At 52.5% G+C, this 25,062-nt stretch overlaps 1 protein-coding gene across 1 annotated transcript; it reads right to left on the bottom strand.

Annotated features, from left to right (window-relative positions):
* Positions 1 to 13,269: 13,269 nt before the first annotated feature.
* SIK1 (salt inducible kinase 1) lies at positions 13,270 to 24,428 on the bottom strand. The gene is made up of 14 exons (XM_066259270.1): positions 24,246 to 24,428; positions 23,566 to 23,733; positions 23,042 to 23,158; positions 20,594 to 20,657; positions 20,255 to 20,416; positions 19,989 to 20,113; positions 19,766 to 19,889; positions 18,860 to 19,080; positions 18,401 to 18,550; positions 17,824 to 17,946; positions 17,481 to 17,694; positions 16,627 to 16,908; positions 15,693 to 15,924; positions 13,270 to 15,223 (listed from the first exon to the last, which is right to left on the bottom strand). Exons 2-14 carry the CDS (start codon positions 23,719 to 23,721, stop codon positions 14,839 to 14,841), a joined length of 2,355 nt encoding a protein of 784 aa, XP_066115367.1. The 5' UTR covers positions 23,722 to 23,733; positions 24,246 to 24,428; the 3' UTR covers positions 13,270 to 14,838.
* Between the last annotated feature and the right edge of the window lie 634 nt (positions 24,429 to 25,062).

The raw sequence follows: 25,062 nt of genomic DNA, 5'->3' as shown, positions 1-25,062 counted from the left end.
CAGTTTATAGAATGTGGGCTCCAGGCCTGAGCTGTCACCCTGCCCTGTTTCTGGGGGCTGGATTGCACCTAGGAACAGGACAGACCCAGCCTCTGAGCCCTAGGGAGGCTGCCGAGGGCTCCCAGGGGCACAGGGCTGGGCTAGGAGCTGTTCATGACTCCTGAAAATCATGCTGGCCCTCGGTTTAGGGTGGCTGCAATGCCTAATATGAGCCTTGCCTAGACCAGCTAAACGAATGTTCCCAACCCAAGCTCGTGAGTGAACTAGTTTCAGGTTGCCCAGGTGGAGTCAGGGTGAAGAGAGAAGTTTTTCATGGCTTGTAGTGAATGAGTCACTCTGAGAGCACTTCCCTGGGACACAGTGCCTGCCTCCCACCCCTCAGCCATTCTCACCTGGTTCACGACCTCAGGAGAGAAGTCAGGAGGCCTGATGCCGGAGCCATTGCTGAGTTGGACTAAAGTGTCCACGTCTGACAGAGCCGTGCTCGGACAGGCCAGGAAGCCAGAGCGAATGCTAAGCAAAGACTCCTGCAGGGCCTTCTGGAGGCTTTCCCCTCCCAGGAGGGGTGGGGCCTTCACTGAGCTGGGGGCTGAGGGCACGAGTGGGCACCTGGTCCACAGAAGCCCGAAAAGGCCAAGATTACTGTGCAGGGACTAGGGAAGGGGACCTTGTGGCAGGCAGTGCTTTCCTGAGGCAAAGGGACTGCAGCTCCAACTTGCAGAAAGATCTTGACAGGAGGTCTGTCTTGAGGAATGCAGAGTCAAGGCTGCTGGGCCTCAGCTTTCCGTCTGCACCTATTCCCCAAAATAAGCAAAGGAAAAGTCACCTCTGTTTCAAAGTCAAGGATAAAATGCCACGTGAAAAGCACCCATGTTTACACAGTAACAGGAGTGCAGAAAATTAGCTGAGGCCTAACAAGGCTGGGACTCACTCAGCCCTGAGGCTAGAGAGCTATGGATCAGGGCAGGCCCCAGTGGGCAGGGATGCAGGCACAGGTGGCCAGAACCCCGGCCCATGGCCAGTGAGATTCCTCTGGACCCAGAGCTGGTCCCAGCTGGCCCTCCACACACTGGCCAATTCTGCTCCCCACAGGAGCCCTCTTTGAGGCAGGTCTTTATCATAATATTTGACGACAAACTAAGGCTACCAGGAACTCAGTTTGCAGTAAACTTTGATTCCTTCTGCCTGGTTGCACAGGATTCACTGGGCCAGAAAAAAAGAAAATCTGTCTCTGCATTGATCTGGTTTCTGGAGCAAAGCTGGTGCTTGCCTCAGCAGTCTCCTCCCCTCGGCTTTCTCAGGTCACGCATGACACAGACCCTTTGCCTGGTCCAGCCTACAGCCTCCTCCAAGATGTTTAGCACGGTTGTGACCATGTGGCATTTATCCAGTTCCAATGGAAGCTCAGACTCAGGAACACACGCACATGCACACACATACACACAAGCACACACACATGCACGTGCACCCACAGGCAGTGTTCCTCACATGTCCCAGCAAGGCTGCAACTCACTCAGCCCGGAGGCCACTATCGTAGGGCACAAACTTGCAACACAGCTGGTGTGGGTGACACCAGGTTGGCTCATGAGCCTTTAGGTGGCCCCATGACTGTGCATGGGTCAGGGCAGAAGGAGCAGAAGCCCCTTATGCAGGGGAGACCCTGGCACATGGCATAGGGACCCAAGGCACTGGGGATTCTGGCTGGCAGCAGCCAGTCAGCCCCAGACCAGCCACCAGGCTGAAAGAAACAAACCTTGGTTTGCTGTCCCCACACACAGGGCATAGGGTGGGTCTGCTCCTCTGCCCTCCTCCCATGGAAGCCTGTGCCCTCGTCTTGCTCTTGGGGGCAGGCTTTGCTTCCCTGCATTCACCTCTTGCCACTTAGTCACCTCTTCCCTATAGTCACCTCATCCTGGGGTTAGTTCTCCCACCATGGTCACCTACAACCCCACGTTGCCCCTGCAACCCCACATTGTCACTTCTCTCCCCTCAGTCACTACTTCCCCTGGGGTCACGTGATCAACATGAGACACTCATCTCCTGCCAGGGGCCTGCCCACCTGGCCCTGTTGGCCAAAAGCACTGTCCACTGTAGTCACACAGACTAATACCAACTTGTGAGCTGGAGTTCATCTGAGTCACTGAGCCTCTCCAACCTCAGCTTCCTCCTCTGCAGCATGGGGACAAATATTTGCTCTTCAAACTTGTTGTGGTGACTGAGAACAAGTGGGATGATGGGTTGCTGTGCCCGCATGCGCCCTGGCCTGTCCATGTGTATGTGCAAATTTGTGCAAATACACACCACACAGCAGCCCACTCCAAGTTAGAGCCCGTCCAGCCTCTTGGCCACCTTCCTTTCCCTTGGCCTCTCTGAAAATGTGTGAAGCGGGAGGAATCCGGGTGCTAGGCCTGTGGTGAGCCTTGGGGAGCAGGCACAGCCCAGTGCCCTCTCTTCTGCTTTCTGCAGGCTGAGCTTGGGGATCAGCTTCCTGGGCTGGAGACACACACTGCCCCTCTGTGCAGGTGTGAGGGCGAGTGACTGTGTGTGACAGCTGGTGCTTGCTCTGCCCGCGTGGGTCCAGCACTCAGCTTCCTGAGCTATGGCGCCTGCTGATTAGACCCAGCATCAGATCTGTCACCCACAAGGCATGTTTCAGCTGATCCTGGATGCTGGTGGCTCTAAGGCCACTCCACTCCCCTCTGGCCTCAGTTTCCCTGCTGCCTCCTCACAGTCCTTTCCTGGGGAATCTCTGTCTGTCCCTGACCTGTGGCATGTGGCTACATGCCCTGCCACCTCCAGAGAGGCATCACCCGTTGTTATGAGCTCAGGGAATACAAGGAAGGGACTTTCCTTAGGGAGTGACAATGACTGCTTCTGGCTGCCTCTAGAGCTTGGGTCCCACTAAGGCCCTAGGGACAGAGCCAGAGCAGCTCGTCATGCTCCTGTCCTCTGTCTCGGCCCATTGCCTCACATCTGACTTGTTTTACCCTGTGTAAACCGCAGATGAGCAACTTTTGTGGGAGCAGGTATGGGGTGCCCATGCCCTGCCTTTAGGCAGCATCACTGGCTTCTAGGACTTTGCTGGCTGCTCAGGAGTGGGAGCCCCACCCCACAAGGGGGCCTTATTAGGAGGTTCTCCCCTGAGACACCCAATAGGCTCACTCAGGCAGCTGAGCAGTTTACACATGTCCAGGAATCTGGCTGTGAGCAGGGAAGGGGCCCAGAGCTCCTTGCTGGGGTTGGGGTCTATGGTTCTAGAACCACGGCCAGCCCGAGGCACGCCGCCCTCCTTCCGCAGGCCGTGCCCTGTGACTTTCTGCCCTGCACTCGCTCTGCCCACTTGGGGCAAACCACTTCCCTCCTGTGCTTTCATTTCCCTCTTCCCAAGTAGGGACAGGCCCTCACCAGGGCGGCAGCAGCAGGCCTGGCACCCAGGGGCAGCAGGAGCTTTTGGGACTTAGTGTCCTTCCTAAGGACAAATCAGGAGAGGCATAACCTGCCCCCAGATGAGATGGGGCTCAGCCAGGAAATGGCCATTGGCTGGGCCACAAGTCTGGCTGCAGGGGAACCACAGCCCCATCCCAACTCAGGCTGCAGCAGTCCCACACCCCAGAGCAAGGCTGGGAAGACTTGCTCTGGCTGGCTCAGCCTCCTCGCAGTTCACCCCAACACATCCACTGTGGCCCCATTGGCCGGCCCCTGCATCCCAGCAGACCAGGACAAGCACCCATCAGCAGTCTGCAGCCCAGCCGCTGGGAGGTGGCTAAGGATCCATGGTCAGCATGCCAGGGTGAGCATCTCACCTCGTCCCACACACACTCAGCCCTGCTGTAGCCAGTGGGGACAGTGCTAGCCCAATGCAGGCAAGCCACTGCTCCTTGACTTCTTTGCTAGATTCTGTGTTGGGGCTGAGCAGACCTTGTGCAGGCTCTCCACACTTACCCCAACCCCCACTAAACCCTCCACAAAACCCTCCATGTGTCAAACCCTGGTGCAGCTGCCCTACCCTGCAGGGCAGCCCTCACCTGGCCCTTGCCTTCCTGGCTGGCTACTCCCTCAGCCCCTTAACCCTGGGCCTTGGGAGCAAGGCTGCCTCTCCTGGCAGGGACTAAGGTCCTTGCCAGCCCAGGAAGAGACCCTTGAAGCCATTTCTCAGATGAAGCCTGGACAGGGATGGAAACAGTTGTTTAGTCTGGTAGGGAGGAGCACCTTGTGTCCCCAGCCTGGGTCCAGCCTTCGGAAACATAGCCGGGTACATCTTGCCCACATTCCACAGGAAAGCATGTGTGTTGCCGGGTGGGTGGAATCTCACTTCCCTTGGAGACTAAGGGTGAAAGAGGCCAGGCTTCCCAAGGAGGAAGGGGACTCAGCAGGGGTGGTGTCCTGTTTCCTGTATCCCTCCTCCTCACTAAGGCCCCTTGTCTCTCTGAAGATGGCTCTGCTCACAGCAAGTGTGTCTGTTTCACAGCAGGAACATGAGTGCTGGTCAGAGAGCTGTTCTACTGGTCTGGGAGCTCAGAGAGGGCAGGGGACACAGCACATCTCTGAGAAGCCACAGGAGACAAGGGGTGAGGCTGTAGGCTAGGTGGCTCCACACATTCCCCACGAGCAGACCTGTGACCTAGGCTGTGAGTCCTTTGTCCTTCAGAGACAGGAACTTGCTTATTCTGGCCTCTGTGTCACTGTCCTGTGGCTGTTGTATCAAATTCCACAGAAAGGGGTGGGGGTGGAGGAGCAGGGCTTGAAGCAACAGAAATTTATTCTCTCCCAGTTCTGAAGGCTGAAAGCCCCAAATCACAATGCCAGCAGGGCTGCACTCCCTCCAGAGGCTCTAGGGGAGGGTCCTTCTGCCTCTTCCAGCTCTTGCAGCTTCTGGTGGCCCCAGGCATCCCTTGGCTTGTGGCAGCATCACCCTAGTCTCTGCCTCATACAAGCCGCTTCCCTCCATGCATGTCCTAATGTCCCTCTTCTTATGAGGTCTCCAGTGTTGGATTTAGGGCCCATCCTGATGACTTCAGCTTAACTTGCTTACATTTGCAAAGACTCGAGGTCCAAATAAGGTCTCACTTGCAGATGGGAGGGGGGTATGACCTCCACATGTCATTTTGGAGGACACAGTGCAACCCACACCCTTCTTCTAAAAAAGAAGGTATAACTGGAAAACCCCGCCAGAAACGGGGTTTGCCCTGTTCAGCTGTGAGTTGACTCCACACCGGCTTTAGGCAAGGTCTCTCAGGGGCAGCTCCACAGGGCAGTGACAGCAGGGAAAAGGCCAGGAGAGTCCCATAACTTCTCAGGAGAGCTCCAGAGTCTGGCTGCCAGGTGAGGGCCCACCTCTGTGTCCTGGGATGAGGGGCTTCATTCCCACGTCTCCCTCTGTGAAGCAGGCTGAGTAGACATGTGAGGGGCTAGAGTGGAAATCCTGGGCTGAGCCACCCTTAGGGCTCTCTGTCACTCTGGCCACAGAAACTCCATCTCCTAGCAGAGAGGAGAGGGGCGGTGGGTCCTGTGTTCTGCCTGGACCCTCCTGCCATTGCCAGGCCTGCAGTGCCCCTCCATAGATAATTTCTGAGGCCTCAGTTTCTTCCTCTGTGACCCTATGGGACAAAGCCTTCTTGTCTCCAGCCTCCGCAGTGGAGTAGGCTCCAGGCTGTCTGAGCTGGGAAGAGGAGCCCCAGGAATGGAAGGGGGACCAGACATGGCCTCCTGGCCCTGCTTGTGGAGGGCTGCCTATCACTGGAGGGGCCCACAGTCCACACCTCCCACAGCTGAAGACAGTGCACATCCACCCTCCATGCCAGCCTGTTTCCCTGCTCCAGGATGGCTGCTGCCTCCCAAGCAGCCCCAGCACCTCTGCAGGGGCTGCTCCATGCCAGCTGCCACCAAGGGCCTAGTAGAGGGGGGAGGTGACCCCCCCAACACATGGGCCTCAAACATCAGCTCTGCCTGCCCCCTCCATGGGTCCTACTCTGACCATTCTCTACCAGCCATGTCTAGCCTAAGGCGTGACCGGGCCCAACATTGCTGAGTCATGAGAATCTTTATCCTGCCACCACAGCTGGGGTGAATGTTGGGGTGCATTCCTCCCACCCAAGACTCAGTTTTGCATTCTGTTCACAGCAGGCAACTCTGGCCTCCCCATCCAAGCTTTATTACACCCCTCCACCCCAACCCCTCACCCAGCCTTGTGACCTGCCATGCCCCTCTTGGCAACAATCCGGTGGCAACTTGGAACTACATGTGCCTCTTGGTCTCTAGAGACTTCTGCACAGAGTGGCTGTGGTGGGCAGTGCCCCCCACCCCTGGCCTCTGGCCTGCCCCTGAACTCTCACCCCACCCACCCAGCATGACTGGGAGCTGTTGCGGGCACCCTGAATTCCCAGTGGCCGACAGCACACCGTGCCCATGACAGGCGATAATCACTGCCTGACTCAGACAGGCAAAGACTATTGGGCTGTCATGCCTATTTCAGGAAAATTAATTACACCCCATATGGAGAGGGAACTCGCCCATTAAATGTCTTAAACACACTGGCCTGGAATGCCACAGCACAGCCTGCCTGCAACAGGGACCCCAGGAGGGAGTGGGCGGGATCTCCAGGAGTCCCAGCCCCACCAGGTGGGCTCCTCTGCCAGCCAGCCATCTCTCAACCCCCACCAAAGGAGTCCCACTGGATAGCAGAGCCTGTCAGCCCACTCGCTGCCAGGAAGGGCCCAGGCTGGGGCTGACCCAAGAACCTGGCTGGCTCTGGTGCCCCTTTGGAGACTTTGTACCTCAGAGGCCGAGTTGGGGGCACCCCTGAAGGAAGGCTGTTTCTACACTCATTTGAATGGTTGGCCCCACCCCAGAATAACTTCCTCTCCCCACACGCTCTTTGGGGTCTTCTGATTGCAAGAGAGGAAATGGTCAGCAGATGTGTCTAGGGACCAGAGTTGGAAGCCAGGCTGAGCTGACCCAGGCTGAAACACCAGCCACAAGCCTCTGGGCCCTGCATTCCTCTCAGGCAGGAGTTGAAACACACACTGGCATCCAGGTTGCAAATGATAGGGACAAGCTTTATAATGATGACAGCAGTGCCTGTTGCTTGGAATCCCCCGGGACTCATTCCGCCCATGCCTGCCCTCACTGGTCCTCAGACAGCCTGGGGCAAGTGCTGCTGTTATATGTGTGGCAGGAGGAAGGAAGGGGCTGAGGGGGTTACAGCCAGGCCAGTACAGCTTGTGGCCAGGGAGTCACTGCCTCCACTTGCAGCCGACTGGCTCAAGTGAATTCCTCCTGGTGGGGCAGGCAGCCTTTGTGCAGGCTTGGAGCTTATGCAAAAGCGAACTGACTGATCCTAACTAATTCTTTATTTCTGCATCCATCAAGTAAGGCTGTTGTGTTAGTTCTTAGTTAGTTCAACTTTTTTGTTGTTGCTGTTATCATAAAAATAAATCTTATATTTACACTCCTCTACAGAACATGATAAAAGTGGGCAACTTTGCTGCAGTCCACAGCCCCCTGATGGGAAGTGTGGCTGTGTCCACAGTCTGACCAGTGGGAAGTGGACAGAGGGGATGTGTGACATACCTCCCTTTCCACAGAGACAAATGAGGTAATTAAGATAGTCAACTGCTATTCTAAACCATGGGCAAAAATAATCTCAAAGTGGATCGTAGATGTAGACATAAAAGCTAAAAGTATAAAACTTCTAGAAGGGAACAAAGATCTTCTCAACATTGAGGTAGACACAGGCTTTCGTATACAGGACACAAAAACACTAACTTTACAAGATAAAATAGTAAGTTGGACTTTATAAAAATTGAAACCTTAAACTCCACTCTTCAAGTGAAAGGCAAGCCACAGATGGGAGAAATACTATGTGTGAGTGTGTGTGTACATATACACACAGGTGTTTATGTACGTATCTGTACGTGTATGTACAGGCATGTGTACACTACATTATAAATGTATACATACACATACACAAATATGACAAAGAATATATGCAGAATATATAAAAAACTACAACTCAATAATAAGAATTCAAATAAACCAATTAAAAATTGTCTAAGACTTCAATAAACTTGAAAAATATAATGGCTAATAAGCACATAAAAGATGTTAAACATTACTAGTCATCAGAAAAATGCAAAATCATGGTAAAATAGCACCACAGCTCCACTGGAATAGCCAGAATTAAGGGACTGATCCAGGGCAGGTGAAGATGTGGAGCACCTGGACTCACACACCATGGGCAGGACGTACATTGCTGTAGCCACTTTGGGTGACAATGTGGCAGCTTCTTATGAAGTTCATCACTATCATTCCATCCAATGCAGCCATTGTTTCCACCTCTATTACCCAAGAGGAATGAAACACGTCCACACAAAGGCTCACACACAAACATTCATAGCAGCACCATTTGTAAGAGCCCCAAACTGGAAACAACCCAAACGTCCAGCAACAGGTTAGTGGACACGACTCAGCAGTCAAAAGCACTAAACCAGTGATATAATACCTGGACGAGTCTCTGCCTAATTATGCCGATGAAAGATGCCAGACACACAGTGTGGCCACTGGTAGGAAATTCCAGAAAATGCAAACTAATCCACAGCGATAGAAAGGCCATCAGCTGCCTACTGCCAGGAGAGCAGGAAGGGTCCTCCACAAAGGGCCAGGCTTTCTCGGTGACAGAAATGTCTTGTGTGTTGGCTTTGGTGGTGGTCACACAGGCCTGTACATTGTCAAAGTTCGTTGAACTATTCCCTTACGATAGATAGGTGTGTTTTAGTGTGTGCCAGCTACACCCCGGCAAGCTGATCTGTTCTGGGGGTATGTGATTACTAAGGGCTCTCCCAGCCCCTTGTCCCTCACAGTCTTCCATCCACTCCAAGGAGACCCGGGAGCTCCAGGAATTGCACTTAACCCCTTCCTTGCTAGAGGTGGACACACTGTGAAGGAAGAAAGATACCCTCTCTCTCAGATTTAACAACAGTGACAAAAATCCCACAGCCTGCTGGGGAGGCCGGGCTGGCCCAGAGTTCGGGTACTTCATCCCACCTCAAGGCTATCAGTGATAAAAGGGGAATGGAGCACTCTGGCCACCTGGGCTTTCTGAGTAATGCTTAAGTCTTTTCTATTTTTAAACAGAACTTACATTCAAATGAATGAAATAATCAGGGAGGAGTAAGTCAGACTGAGACCCCAGGAGTTTCCCTGAGAGGAGTTGCACATGCTCTCTCTGCCTCCTCCTTCCCCGCCCTCTCTCCCCCACCCCCTACACTGCCTTCCCAGATGCTCAACCCTGAGCCCATATTCCCAGCCCAGATTCCCACCCCCTTGGTTGCATGTTCTCTTCTCTCAGCCTGGACAGCAGCCCACAAAGCCAGACCTTGAAAACCTGAGGGGCCCTTAAAAAACTCTCCAACCTGGATACACTCTTTGGGACTCTCTACCAAGATCAAAGGTCATGCCACAGGACAGCTGTGTGCATCTTGCCCTGACCACAGAAACAGCCTAGTATTATTATTCTGGAAGGAAACCCAATAGGCCAACACTTTTTCTTCCGCCCCAAACAAGTCAGTTCCTCTTAAGCCAGATTCGGTTCCTGCCTCTGAGATTAGCTGTGTTCCTGCCTGGAACTTCCCTCACACTCCATCATGCTGTCCCAGGGCCCCAGCCACAGAAGCCAGTCTCAGTCCTGAGACCACAATTCTGGAAGCTCAAAAGAACTTACTCCTGAAACCAGGGTGCACATCAGCACACGTGACCCCATGGCCTGCAGTGAAAGTGCTACCAGCTCTGGGTGACAGGAACACAGAGATGGCACCGGGGCAGCTTTAGGTGAATGTCCCCTATCTACTGTGGGAGGAGTCAGCATTTTAAACATCAGCATTGAGACAAGGATCCTGGTCCACCGAGGCTTCTTCCCTCGTGGACCTCTGCCCCGACTGCAATGGCACCATGGGCACCACTGTGTTCATGGCGTACTCACTGTGTGCCAGGAGCACTAAGCAGCTTTTGTGGGAGTCAGTATTCTCACAACCCTAAGAAGAAAGTAAATTGCATGGTCACATGCACCATTTTGAAAACAAGAAAGTCAATGCATTGCATGGTCATTGTCTACTGTCACAGGACCAGGAAGCTGCAGAGTGGGGATCAAACCCAGGTGGCTGACATCAAAGCCACTTTGTCAGGCCACATGCTGCTCTATGTGTTGGGTCCACTGGGGCTCAGCTCCACCTTGCATGAGCAAGGACTCAAGCAGCCACTTGGTCTGTAGCAGTCGTCTCTCCAGGTTATACCCAGACCCCTCACCAGAGGGATCAGGAGGAAGAAACTCTCAGAACCTCCAAGGGCCCAGCATGTGTGGTCACGTGCTGAGGGTGGTGCCGAAGCACGCCTAAGCCTTGCCTCACCCCTGCAGGAACGGACACATCCACAATGTCAACATCTTGTGAAATACCCAGCAGGCGCAGTCATCAACAGCACAGATAGGACACAGAGCTGGACACAGGTGGTGGGGTCCAGAGAGGGGATCCCTTCACACACAGCAAGCCCTGCTGAGTCCTACGGCCATGCCGCACCCCGTATCCATGTTGCCCCTTCTTCATCTGTGGGATGGGCAATGGCTCGCGAGCAGATCAGTGAGCCTGGGGCTGCATTCTAGTGTCTCACAAGGTCCCCAGGAGGCTTCCCAAGCAGGGTTTAAATTTCTAACCTGATCATTCCAAGCAGTGTTATGAATAATGATAAAGATAATAATAATAATCATGACACATCACAAGTTCCAGAAGAACAGGCCAAGCAGGTGAACACAGGAATCCCTTAGCTACCAACTATTTGTTGGGGAGCCAGATGTGCCCAACAGAGCTCAATGCTGTTGGGGTAGAATGTGACCCAATGGGCCCTACAGGAGCGACCACTCACTTGAGGAGCCAAGACACACCAAGTGCTTCCTAGTTCACAAGACTACATCCCACGCAGTGAGCTGAGACCCCCCCCCCCACCTTTAGTCTTCTCTGCAGCAGAGACTGGGCCCCCTCTCCAGGCCATGGTGACCAAAAGGTCAAGAGTGGTGTGTGCGCCACCTAGGTGTAAGGCCCAGGTCACGGGGGTGGGAGGGGCAGCGAGCTCTCCTGGGGGTGCATGCATGGTCTGACTCACCTCCCTGTCAGAGGCTGACCTCACAGCTCCTTGGGCACCGGGAGCTGCAGCCCAGACGAACAGTGCTGTACCTCTGTTCTCTACCAAGCAGCCCTCACTGACAATGCTCCTCGGAAAACAGGGAGATGGTGGCTGGGCCTATTCCCCCAAACTGGGAGGCTCCGCCGGCCTCTCAGACCCCATTGGCTGCATTTGAGCAGCACTGGACACATTGTCATTCCACACACACACAGGTCTGGACACATGCTCTTGAGTTTTCTCTGAGGATCTGACTGCTACAGTCATCTGTCCTGCACGCACCTGTTCATTCACTTCTCGCCCTGAAGCCCAGCTCTCCACGAGGAAGCTCCTGTCCATCTCTGGGCATCTTCCCCCCCAAAAAAGTTTTTCTTTTATTGTGGCAAAATACACATAACACAAAATTTTCCATCCTAACCATGTTTAAGCACACAGCTCAGTGGCATTAGTTGCATTCACACTGTTGTGCAGCCATCACCACCATCCATCTCCAGAACTTTTCATCTTCTCAGAATGAAGCTCTGTCCACCACTTTGTATCCATGAATCTGATTCTTCTAGGGAACTCAGGTAGGTAAAATTACAGTGTTTGCCCTTTTGTATGCGACTTATTTCCTGAGCATGTTGTCCTCGTTTCTCCACATAGTAGTCTGTCAACTGTCCTTTTCAAGGCTGAATACTATCCCAGTATGTGGATGGACCACAATTGCTTATCTAATCATCCTTGCATGGATACTTGGGCTGCTTCCACCCCCTGGTTACTGTGAATGGTGCTGCATGAACAAAGGTGTGCGAGTACCTGTCTGCATCCCTGCTTTCAGTTCCTTTGTGTCTATGCCCAGACATGGGACTGCTGGACATGCAGTGATTCTGTTTAACTTGCTAAACAATCTGAAATATCAATGAGCCTGGAGGACCTGTCTCCAACCAGTAGCAATGTGAGGGTTCCAGTTTCTCTACCCTCACCACACTTCACGGTTCTTTGATAACGACCATCCTAACAGGTGAGAAGTTGAAAACTTGAACCAAAGAAATATTTGCCAGGTACGGAATGAAGAAGATCCTTTGTTCTCCAGGCAGCCACGTCTGCCTGCCTGCTAGAAGGTGGTAGAGCTAACTCAAAGAGACCAGGAAATAGTTTGGCTGTCAATCTTCCAAATCCCTGATTTATACATGGATTCAGAGAACATTAAGAGGGTAGGAGTAAAGAGTGAATGGTGCCCTGGGAGGGGAAGAACCAGCTGGAAATAGACATGGGTGTGAAGATGTTGATTGGATTAGCAGTGCTTGTCCTCCACTAGGCCTGAGAACCGGTGAGGCCTAGTGTACACCCTTAGATGGCAGACTTAGGCCACTCCTCCCGTACCCTGACCACCATGTGCCCGCCTCCACTGCCAGGTGAGGGGAGTGGCATCTGCAGCTAGGTTGCTGCTATTTCTTTGTGGAGAGGCTGAATGCAGGAGTAGGCACCAAGCCCTTGTCTTTAGGATCTGAAATGTCAGAGTCCAGAGGACCTGGCCTCTTAGTGAGGTGCTTGGAAGGAAGGCGTTCCCACAGAGAGCCACGGGAAAAAGTCAAGTTTTTTCCCCCAAAATATTTTATTTAAATATTAAATTAAAAAACATACATCCACTAATCATTTGGCATACATTTCCCATGTTAACATAAGAAACAAAATAATTCAGTTATGGTAAAAAAAAAAACACCCCAACAACCATATACATCTTAAATCACATAGTGCCTTGAAACAGGCTATTGCATTCATTCGAGAACAGCGCTGTCAAGAAACCTATAAAACACACGTCACACACACTTAAAAACAAGACACACAACTTGACTTACAGCAACGGGAAAAGAAAACCACCATAAAAGTAAAGTGCTTGTCATGGTTCTGAGGCCTTTGATCTCTGGCATTAGAACAAGAAATTAATTTCAAAAGGGGAGCCAATTCTGTGTTGGAATCCACGTGCTACCTCTGTGGGGAGGCAAAGGATCCTGCCGCCCAACTCTAGGTTCTCTCTGTCCCCACCCTTCCTTATAAGTCAGCAGGAGGCTTTGAGGATTTCTCAGTGGCCAGGCACAAGGACAGTCTTTTGCCCCGATCCTTAAAGCAGCCACAGAGCAGCAGCCCCTGCGGCGGCGGCAGGAGGGACATTAGCAGCAAGCTGGGCAAACACAAGGCTGGTGGGGACTGTGACCGTGCTGGGCCGCTCCCGCCCCACCCTCCAGAAACTCCAGTGATCTTTGGCTTTTACAAATGCCCCCCTTCCCCTGACGTCCTCACCTGTTTAATACTAAGGGTGTAAGAGCCAAGTGAGCTAAAGGCACCTGGGGTAAAGGACCAGTGCTGACCAGGCAGTCAGAGCATGCAGCAACCACCCTCCCTTCACTCAAGAGGCCTCTGGCCCACTGAGCGGCCACTTGAGTCTACCTGCCAGGTGAGGGAGCACCTTGTCTCCCTCTTCCACATGGACCTGGTGTAGCACTTTGTAACATTGCCAGAGGGAAATTTAAACCAGAAACACAAAGGTGTAGTAAAAAATATAAAAAATAAGTAGTGTCTATCTATTTATATACATATACAGTATTCGCTTGAAAAGGAACAAAGCTTGAACAACACTGACCTGACCTCTCAGTTCATTTTCTTGAATGAAAGCCTAGCAAACGCAGGCCTGGGACAGGTGGGCTGTCCAGCGACAGTGACCATGAGAGCAGGCAGGCCCTGCCTGTTCCTATCCCAGTCCCAGCCTCACCATATTGCACATCCCCCCCAGTCAGTTGTTCTTTTTGGACCCTGATAATGAAATGCATAAAACATAATTAGCAGCGGAAATAAGAAGTGCAGCAGGAGGTAACTTCCCTGCAGGCACAAAGGCCCTGTGCCAAGTGCACGGACAGAGCCCACCCGCAGCCAGCCCGCCGCTTTGAGGTTCTTCCTTGTGGCTCCTCTGAGGAATCCTGGAACCGACTATCAAACAGTTTATAAACTCCTTATTTAAAACAAAAGGTGATCCTCTGTGTTCTGACTTCAGGGGAGAGAATTCCAAGAATTTAGATGATCTTTTCCTGGGCTGGCCATTAGAGCTTTTTAAAAAACTGATATGTAAAGCACAAAGTTCACAGCTTTCATTCCAAGCACAAATATTTCAGAAAGTGGAGAATTGTTAAGTGAAAAAAAGATACTATTCAACACAGCACACGCGCACATGGTGGAGACAAAACACACACAGTCGCTTCCACGGCATGTGGCTCACACCATGGCTTTGTCCAACGCAAGCCTCTGTGACACGTTGCCCATGGACAAGGGAGCTGATGGTCCCCTCCTGCCACTACCCAATTTTCAGTGGCGCTGGTCTGGTGAGCTGAGCCAGCCCTGTCCTCAGTCTTGCGCCGCTTCCCTCCTTCCCCCTCCTGTCCACCCACCCGACGACACAACCTCAATTATTATTTTTCTTCAGAAACTTTACAGTCCCTATTCATGGCAGCAGGTGCTCAGTGCAAGGAGACAATAAAACAAAAAATAAACTAAAAAGCCAAAACACCATAACGTATTGCTTGTGTCGCTTCTAGGAAGTTATTGGCTTTGAGTCCGGAATCGTCTTCACATACTCTTGAAATTATTGCTTCGAGGAGTCAGCAGCCCATGCAGGAGGAGGGGGGCGGGTGGTGTCCCTCACTGCACCAGGACAAACGTGCCCAGCTGGCTGGAGGTCAGGTCCTCCATCTCACAGTCCCCCTGCGGCAGTCCCATGGGGTCGAAACCTGGGGGCAGCATGGCCAAGTGCGGCTGCTGGGGTGTCACGACGGTCAGGGGTGCCGCAACAGTGCTGATGCGCAGGTGGGTGTCCAGGAGCTGGGCGGTTGAGGTCACTGGGGAGATCCTGGTCTGGAGGAGGTGGGGCGGCAGCAGTGGGCTAGACCCCAGCCCCAGCTGCTTCTGAAGTCCTGACACAAGGAGGGTGCTGTCACAGGGAGCCAGGACCAGTGGGACTGGGGGTGGCTGGGGAGCCTGCTGGCAAGTGAGTGGAGCTGCTGGGTGGTGCTGTAACTGGAGCAACCTGGGGGGGGACATAGGGAACAGGGAGGGGACAGGTCACTGCCAGCTCTGAGCATGGCTTCTTCTACAAGTTCCACCCAACTGGGCTCAGACACCATCAGTCTCCACGTGCTGTGGAAATGCTGGCAGACCTGCCCAGAACACGCGCTCCGTGCGTGACTAATCCCCTGAGCAACTCCTGACATTTCCATTCTTCATCGTGCTTTATAGCAGCTCAGAGATGCCAGCCAGATGTGACATTTCTATTCACTGCCCCCCCTTCCCCTACTTATATGCTTCAAAGTGACAAAACCTGACTACTCCCCTCTGTGGGAACAAGGACCCACAGGTCTCCCCAGACTTGAAGGGACGGAGGTATACACATGTGATTACATGGGGAAGGGGAAGTTTAAGAAACAAGGTCGCTCAAAAAATACCAATGAACATGAGTGCTATCAGGGTCGCAGGTGACTGGCACAGAATGGGCGTACCTTTGCTGGTATAGCACCTCCTCCAGCAGGCTCCTGCCCTCTCGGCTGCTGGCTCCACTGCCATGCACGCCTGGGCTCTGTGTGGGCAGCTGGAAGGCGCTGAGGCCACCCCGGGTGGCCCGGCTAGAGGAGGGCTGGCACACCTGGCGAGCCAGCCCCTTGATCTTGTTCAGGCCCAGAAACCCCTTGGTCCTTGCATTCTTCCTTAGCTGCTGCCGAAAGGCTTTCAGGCCTGTGGAGAGCAAAAGATGGTCTATGGGCCTCTATCCCCCAGTCCAGGACCAGCAGCCCAAGGCTGACTGGGGTTTCCAGACAGTACGGAGAAAAAAGGGAGGCATCCCGCAACATGGAAGTGACTGATAAAACAACTGGTGTGTCTTTCTACAGGGCTGAGAGTGCTCTCTGGTCATCTAATTGCTTTTTGTGAACCCCTCATCCCCCAGCTCCATGCAGGATTAGGAAGTCACTTTCTTTTAGAGTTTGGTTTGGGGCAGCAGTTCCAACACTGAACAAGCATGTATGTGGCAGACCACAGATCCTTCATGACAGAAGGGTATGAGCAGTGCCATGGGGCTACGGAGGGGGCTCAGGGCCCCCCAAGCCCTGGATGAGATGCAGGAAGCCTAGGCAGCCAAGTGTGGAGGGTCCCTTCCTGATCCCATCCTCCCTCCAGGTCAGGAGCTGCTGCCTGGCATCCAAGTGTCTCTTAAGCTTTTAAGACCAGATACTGGTGGCCACATGACTTTGGCACAGGAGACCAGGCCATCCAGAACCCGGCAGTACCCCTGATCTGTCCAGAAAGCACTGCTGCTCCACCCAGGCCCAGCTAGAGAATGGGGGAACCTCTGCCATCTAGGACAAAGTGACACCTGTCATGACCACTCACGGCACGTCCTGGGAAGTTGGAAATGAGAATGAAGGATAGGGAAGTCACCTTGAGTGAGCGAGGTGTCCGAAGCTCTCCGGCCTTCCTGGAAGCTGACAGGGAGCACAACAGCTCCTCCCAGGGTCCCCTGAGCCTGCAGCACTGGGGTGGCAGATTGGGCTCCCAACAGTGGTGAGGCCAATTTGAGTGGGGAGCAGGTGCCCACCAGCCCCTGAGCAGCCAGGCGTCCACTAAGCCCTGCGGGGCCATCAGCCGCTGAGAAGGTCAGACAGCTGTCAGAGCTGGTGCTTTCTGAAGAACTCGCAGTAGAGGAGGAGGAGATGACTATACCTGCAGAAGGAGAGGGTGCTCTTGAGCTTGAGGGGGAGCTCTCATGCTCCCCACGACCAGTGCAACCCACCCCCGCCTGACAGTTCTCATGGTAGAGAAGCCAGCTCTGCCACCTTTCCCATGCCTGCTGCAGCGACTCCCAGGCCCTTGGACAGCCCTCACAGTCTGCTGATAGGAGCAGACAGCTGTACCTGCCTCCCTACATCTATCCTCAACATTGGGGGACTGGGAGTCTATGAGGGCCAGAGACCACAGGAGGCTGGGGAGTCCTGACAGCCGCCAGCACAAGGTCCCCAACTACACCTCATCGGTGAAGTTGGCCAAGGACAAAGAGGCACCAGGGCGAGGACTTGCCTTCCCAGCACATGGTGGCAGCTAAACCCTACACTTTCCCCACCACTGAACAAGCACATGGAGTGTCTAAATGTAACCCTCGTGGCCTCAGGGGTCACCAGGGGCAGGTCGGAGAACTGTAACCAGAAGAGGTCACCCAGTAGGAAAGGTGTTTAGCATTAGCCTTTTAAAGTCCCAACTATAAACCAGGCTGCACTCCCACCTATGTGGACACTTACACGGAGGGGCACACGGGGAGAAGGTGGAGACTGCAGCCAGTGTGTGCCTCCGACCTGTGCTGCCAGGCAGGGGCCTCTGCACCTCTGCCTCCTCCTTCAGGCCCTGGCCCTGCCTGACCTCCTCGCTGATGGTTGTGTCCAGCAGGCTGCTGGGGGAGACCGAGCGATGCCGGAACACACCATTGCAGTTGACATCCACAGGGAAGAGCAAGGGCTGCATGGGACAAACATAATCCAGTGACCCTGGGGCTCCTTGAGACCAGTATAGGGGTTGTCACCACCACTGGGAATGAGGCAAGCCCTGCTCCACCCCAGATGGGGCCCAATGCAGATGCTCACAAACCTGGAGTGAGCTGTGGAGGTCATAGTCCATTTCAGCCTGCAGGATGGACTGCCCCAAAGTTTGGGGCTGTGTGCACAGCACGGAGGATCGGAAAGTGTCACTGAGGAGGCCTTCCTGAGGCACCTATGAGCCAGTATTGAAGAACAGACGGCATCAGGAAGGTGGCTCTGGGGACACCCATTAGCATCACAAGAAAAACCATGCTGGCCTCACTCTAGCCTCATTCTGGCATAAACAGATGTCGGTCACTAGCTTACCAGGATCGGAATACGTGCACCCTCCCTCCAAGGCCGTGCTGTGCAGAAGTGACCAGGAAAAGGTGCCGAGAAGCCAGTACCAGGGCCAGTTAGAAACATGTGGGCCTGATTCCCAACAGAGTGGCCAGTATGCCCTCATCTCCATGCATCCTCTGGTCCAAGACTTACAGGGGAACTCCCACCCCTACCCTGGGCTTAACAGGAGGAGGGCATGAACAGGGGATAGAGACTCAGCCTATATCTCGTTCCCAGGCACATCTGAGCAAAAGATTCCTAACTCAGGGGACATAGGGGCAAGGCTTTGGCAATTCCCTCCTCACCTCCAAACCACTGTGATCAGAGCTTCTGGGCCTCTGCTGCTGGGCCAGGCCAGGTCGGGCAGACAGCGGGTTGTTGCGGTATTCTTTCAGCCGCTCCAGCAGGAGGTAATAAATGGCTGCAAAGTGGTTATAGCTGCTATTCTGCAGTGACTAGGAGAGACGGAGAAGCAGGTCAGAGCCAGGCCAGAGGAGGGGTTCAGTGGAGCAGCAGGGCTCCCATCTGCGGGTAGCACGTCAGGACAAGAGTTGCAGAGGCTCCCTGACAAGGCCGCTCCCAGGGTTATTCTTGGGTGGTCCAGAATATCCTTTAGAAGAATGGACAAGCTGGCGCTTAAATTAGCTGTGTTCCCATTTTAACTCAATTGGCAAGTGACTGCTTTTCCTGATAAAACTGCCCCCTCTAGAATAAGCACATCTTCTGTCAAAGCCAAGTGGGGGGAGGAATGGAGGAGTGCTCACCTCTATGGTCCTCTGCCGGTCAACCCCAAGGGTCTGCATGATGCCTAGCACCTGCTCGTCATAGTCACCCAGGTTGGAGTTGTAGCTGAGCGCAGTGCTGGCGGGGCTCATATGCGGTAGGGTGGGGTCGGCCTGCATCCACCTGTGCTGCCAGATCTGCGCGATGCTGATGCGCTTGGCAGGGTCCACCACCAGCATGCGGCGGATCAGCGTCTCACAGTCTGGAGGTTAAAGGAGGTACACTGAGCCTCTGTGGGCCACCTGTGTGCACGGTTCCCACCACTCACCAGGTTCCCAGTGCAGCCCTACAGAGCACAAGGCTCCTTTTATATGGGCAACTGGACAAGTGACCATTCTAAAGAACATCAAGGCCAGGAGCATCAGCCTGTGCTATAGGCTCAGACCAACCACTAAAGAGAGCTCCCCACTGAGAGATGAGCATCTGAGGGGGACACAGTCCTCTTACTATCCCTACAGAGACCACTTAGACTTCCTATTCTGCAGTGACTACCCATGTCAGTGTGCAGGTCGTATTATTTATTGATGGAGAAGGAAAGCATGTGTGGAGCAGGCGAGACTAGGGAGTGCGGGCAGAGACTCTAGAGACCAGCCTTCAGCCGGCCCTCCAGGAGACACCCAGAGAAAGGCACCTGTCTGCCCCATAAGTAGGGCACTGCAAACACACCCCGTGGGTTGGGTTTCTCTTGCAGGTAAACACCATACAGTAATAGGAGCCTGACTCACAGACTCAGAAGATAGTCAAGCAGGCATTTCAGGAAATGAATTCCTCCACCTCCTCTTGCTCCTCCTCCAAAACTCCTATCCCAGGTTCCCCAACAGCCTCTGCAGCAGGCTGGCACCTAACATCTCCTCGTGGCTAGGGGAAGGCTCAGCATGCACACCTACCTCGAGACATGAAGAAGGGGATGCGGAACCGGCCCTCGAGCACCCGCTGCCGCAGGGCTGGCAGGCTGGGCCCGTCAAAGGGGAGAGACCCGCAAACGAGGACGTACAGCACAACACCAAGGCTCTGCGAATAACCAGATAGCACAGTCAGCACCGGCACGCCTATACTGGTTAACACTTAACTCATACTGGCCCCTAACATCACTCCACACAGGTCTCCTACCCAGATATCGAGCTGGGGGCCTTCGTACTCCTTCCCCTCAAAGACTTCTGGGGCTGCGTATGGGGGGCTCCCACACCATGTGGACAGAGGCTCTCCAGACTTGTAGAAATTCCCAAATCCAAAGTCTGAGAGACAAAGAAATGAACACTGAAGTTACGGTGGAAACAGCAGGGGCCTAGGTTGCAAAGGTACACGAACCCTCACTTGCATGTTCACGCCCCTCCCGCAGGACGGCAGTTCCTGGGTGCAGGGTGACCCCTGCTCACCTGCCAGCTTGATGTCCATATTGCCATCCAGTAGCAGATTCTCGGTCTTGAGGTCCCGGTGCACGATGTGATGATTGTGGCAGTACTCAACAGCCGACAGAATCTGCCAGAACTTCTTCCGCGCTTCATTTTCGCTTAGGTGCCCGTTGGAAGTCAGATAATCTGAGGAGCAACAAAACAAAATTATAGCCCCCAAATCACAAGACTGGTTGTCATTGGGGGAATGACTGAAGAATGCTGTGGAATTTTAGGGTCAGTAGATCCAAACATTGGAGGACCAGTTATTAACAAGTAGGCACCATTTGTTTTTAACAAGTATTAAAAATAAGTGTGGCTTACCAAACATTTCTCCATTTTTTGCAAATTCAGTGACAATGTAAAGCATATCTTTTGTTTCCATAACCTAAAAAAATAAAGACCTAATGTTTAACCATGTGAAAAGAGAACATACCAATGGTATAAATAATCTACCTGAACCCCAGGGAATTGTTAACTTCTTTGGATGAGTGCATTCGTTATTTTTGGAAAAGAAAGAAATGAAAAACTTACAAATAAAAAAAATAATAATAAGGGGAATTCTATTCAGAAAGAGAGTTTTGTAAAATATCAGAGGTGAATTCCTCGCCAGCCTGCCTTTCCAGATATAACTTTACCCACTGTAAAAGTTTATGTGTATAATTCTCCTACAATGTATTTTTAATTCATTTTGTCTCACCCACCTGAGGACTCTGGAGGCTACAGAAGTAAAAATGATTTTGAGAGTTCTACCTAGCAGGCAACAGATTGTTAAAGCCAATGGCCAGTACAGTGAATAATAGAGAGCAAATATCCTTCCCCACGTGTTGGTAACATGTTGAATTAGGCCACACAAAGCCAGCTTTGCCAAGTAAGCTACAACAATCTGCTCTGCGTACAGCAAACTACTCAGCATGTGTCAACAGCAACAGCTATGTCAAGCACACCTTAAAGGTCTCCTTATTAAGAATTTTATTTCACTTTGAAAAAAAACTTTTTTGAAGAATTTAAAACATAACTAAGAAACAGGTACTGAAAGTAAAACTAACTCATAATAGGGTATTTTAAAATATTTCGGAGGGAGACAGATAATGCATTCTTACAGAAAAAGATTTCTTCGGGATTCAAAACAGTATCCTTTTAAAAAGACAATTAAAAGACAATTGCTTTGAGTTGTAAATCCAAAAAGAAAAATGAACATCACACAGTTTAGCTAGAATTTTCACTGCCTTGCCCTCCATGCGTGTAACTGAGTAACGAGTAAATTCACCCTTTTTCTCAATGAAAAAAGTGACAGAGAAAAATGAAAAGTAAATTTTTTAAGTTTTAAAAAACCTCAAGGAAAGAGTTTAGAGAGTCTCCCCCAGGTTCTGGGCGTATGCCAAAATGGACGAAAATCAGATGCTAGTGTCAAACCAGGGTAAGAACAATCATTGATGTCCCAAGCAGAGCAGCACACAAAGCAACAAGAAATTTCACCCAGAAAAGACTAATAACTTGGATCATGTGGGCAAAGCATTGCTAACTGGGCTACCAAAGGGGACAGGAGGACAAGGAAGCCACACTCTGGCTCATCCCCTCAGCTCAGTCAAAAACAGGGAAGGGTCAGCCCACTCTTGCGGAAACAGGCCAGGCACATTTCTCGGGCAATGACATCAGTGACCGGGGATGAAACTTCTTATCCAGACTGCAGCTTACAAATGACAACAGACACAAAACACGAACCAGAGAGCACGTGACCATGAGTGCTACACTTAACAATCATGAGTAAACTGTCATTCTGGAAACACAAGCTCTGATGACTATGTCTACCTTCATTTTAACTGAGTAAAGAGCCTTCTGTGGTATCATTTTCAATTACAGTCCTCTCCTACCCACTGTACACCTACACCTAACCCTGCCAACTGCACCCACACTCACATCATCCCATATTCATTTCAGGCTCCTGGGGGTTTGTGAGAGTCATCAAAGAAACTTGTAGCCAACACAACCAGATGAAATAAATAGTGAGTATTGGCAAAGAACTTCTTCTGCAAGTGACTTGATTTCATCTTTGCAAAAGTGGTCACTAAGTAAAAGATTGCTCTGCTGTCCTAATTAAACCGGCTTTTGTTTTCCAAAGATATAATTTATTAGTTTCAACAGGAGAACAAAAATAAGGCCACAAAACAAACCAACAGACAGGGTGAGACCTGTTCTTAACATGGATTAAGTGTAAATTCCATGCTCTCACCATTGCAAAAGTGTTTTCATCTCTCCGTTTTTGATGGAGAGGTTACATGAAGATAAATGCTCACTGCTGCCTTTGCAAAGATAAGTTTATGAAAATTGGTAAGCGCAGCTGGTTTGAAAGTTTAATAATTATGTGCAACAGCAGAAATGTTTAGTTTCACTAGAAGCTATCCTTCTACACTAAATGCTTGATTTGTGGCAATACATAGATCTGGCTTTCATCATAGTAAAGGCAACAACATTCCACCTCTATGCATTTAAAACCGGAACCAAAAAACCCAAATTGGAACAAATTATAATACTAAATAAAATTTTCATAAAGCTAATCTCAGTTATGACCCAAAAGCAAGAAAACAACTGTAAACACATCTTCGCCACTTATATATAGAAATTAATCTATTTACCTTATACAGTCAACTCGCTGATTACCACATATATTCAAAGAGTAGGGCAACCTTCAGAAACTAGATTTAGGTTGTTGGACATAAAAACTAACACAATTGCTAGAAGTTACAATGAAAGGCAAACTGGAGTCCTTACCTGATAAAGCTTTATGATATGTGGATGATTCAGAAGTTTCATGATCTGAACCTCCCGATATATTTTCTCCAAATTGCTTGAATCTAGGCGTGTTTTGTCAATTATTTTTATTGCTACCTAAAGATTTTTAAAACAAAAAGAATATTTTGATTTTTTAAAACTCTATCTTAACCTAATTTACACATTTCATTTTTTTGCAGGTTAATTTCTAAAACACTTTATGTCCCTATGAGGTCACAAAAAGTTGGGTGGGGGGAGAATAACCAAAGTCACCATTAATATTTAAAAATAGCACTGCACTCCGGGGTTATTTGTGCATTATCCTCTTTGCTGTTCCTTAATATTTGTATAAATTATGCAATCATAATATAAAACTTTTTTTTTCTTTATCAAACTAAAAACTGTCCGCGTTTAGACCATATACAGGGGACCGTATAGGCAGGGATCCCACCCAGCTGGCTGCCCCGTGGCAGGGTACGGCCCCCGGAGGGTTCACACCATGTCGGTCCTGCTGCCCCACGCACCTGGGTTTTGGTGACTCGATGCCGGGCCAGCTTCACCACCGCGAAATTGCCCTTGCCCAGGGTCCGCTCAATGTCGTAAAAGCCCACCCGGAGGGGCTTCTGCTGGCCCTGGCCCATGCCCGCTGGGGCCGCGCTTAACTCCGACATGATCACCATGGCTCCGGACACCTGCGGATGCCGGGAGCGCTCAGCGACGACCCCGATCCCACACCCACCCGTCCCGCCGCCAGCGGTCAGCTCCACTCCACTGCCCCCGGACCTCGTACCCGGCGGGGCGCACGGATCTGCTCCTACACCCGCCACCCGTTGCCCGCGGTCGACTCTATCCCGAACCCTGGGGCGCATTCATTCCCATCGCGCGTATATCCCGCTCCCTGTGGTCGGTTCCACTACAATTCCCCGGACCCCCTTAGCTCCACGCAGACCGTGGACCCGCCCCCGCCAATCCCGCGGCGGACTCCCTCCGACAAACCCCTCACACTGTGGGCCGTGTATCCTGCCGCCCGCGGTCGGTTTTATCCCGAACCCGAGGGGCGCGTGGACCCGCTCCCGGCACCCCACAACAAAGGGGACGCGGCAGTTGCCGAGCGAGTCCCAGCCCGACTTCCACGCGCGCACCCGCGGGGCCGGCGGATACCAGAGCCTGGAGCCCCATGGCACCACCCCAGCCTCCTTCTCACCTTCACCACCCCCGGGGCGCCAAGAATGGGACGCCGCTCGTCCCGCGGTCCCCGCCGACCGCTTGGCCGCTTGCGCTGTTCGTGCGCCCGCCGCTTCGGTCGCCAAAGCCGCCGTCTCTGCCGCCAGCCGCACCGCGCCGCATGTCAGCTCTGAGGCCGCGCCGCGCATCCGTCCGCACGCGCCACCGCCCCGCCCAGGCCCCGCCCCAATACGGACGGCCCCTCCCCCGGCCCGCCTCCGCTGGTCCCGCCCCGATGCCGCGCTGGATTGATACAGCCCGATTGACGTCGTTTTGACGCCAGAACGACGCGCGGCCCAGTGCCAGGCGGAGGGAGAGCGGGAGATCGGGCTGTTGCCAAGAGACAGGAGGTTCTGACGCGCACTGTGATGAGGCCGTCGCCCTGGCGACCGCGGGACGGTGACGTCAGGGGCGCCGGGAGCCGAAGGCCCGCGGAGGTCCTTCCGCGCCCGCGTTCCCGCCGACGCGCGCCCCCTACTGGGAGCTGGGGGCGCTGCAAGCGATTTAACCCTTGCATCTCCGGTGCGCAGGTTGCCCGCTTGCTCGCGCGTACAGCCACCTTCGCGCGTGCCCCTCTTCTTGCACCCACCCCAAAGGTCTGGGTGTAAGGAGGTTCCTAAAACCCACAAGTACAGCACAGCTGGATATTCTTTGGACCCCTACTCCACGGCCCTGGTTGTTGGGGTACAGGTTCTATGAATCCCCCCCAATTTCCGTTGGAAGCGCTGGGCCTTGGAGCCTCTATTAGGAAGTTACCAGATGAGGCTAAGGAAACCTCAAATACTGGCAGAATGAGG

The sequence above is a fragment of the Saccopteryx bilineata genome, chromosome 2 (assembly GCF_036850765.1).
Source record: "Saccopteryx bilineata isolate mSacBil1 chromosome 2, mSacBil1_pri_phased_curated, whole genome shotgun sequence".
NCBI lineage: Eukaryota > Metazoa > Chordata > Mammalia > Chiroptera > Emballonuridae > Saccopteryx > Saccopteryx bilineata.
Note: the sequence above shows the minus strand (reverse complement) of the source record. Positions and strands in the feature narration are given on the sequence as shown.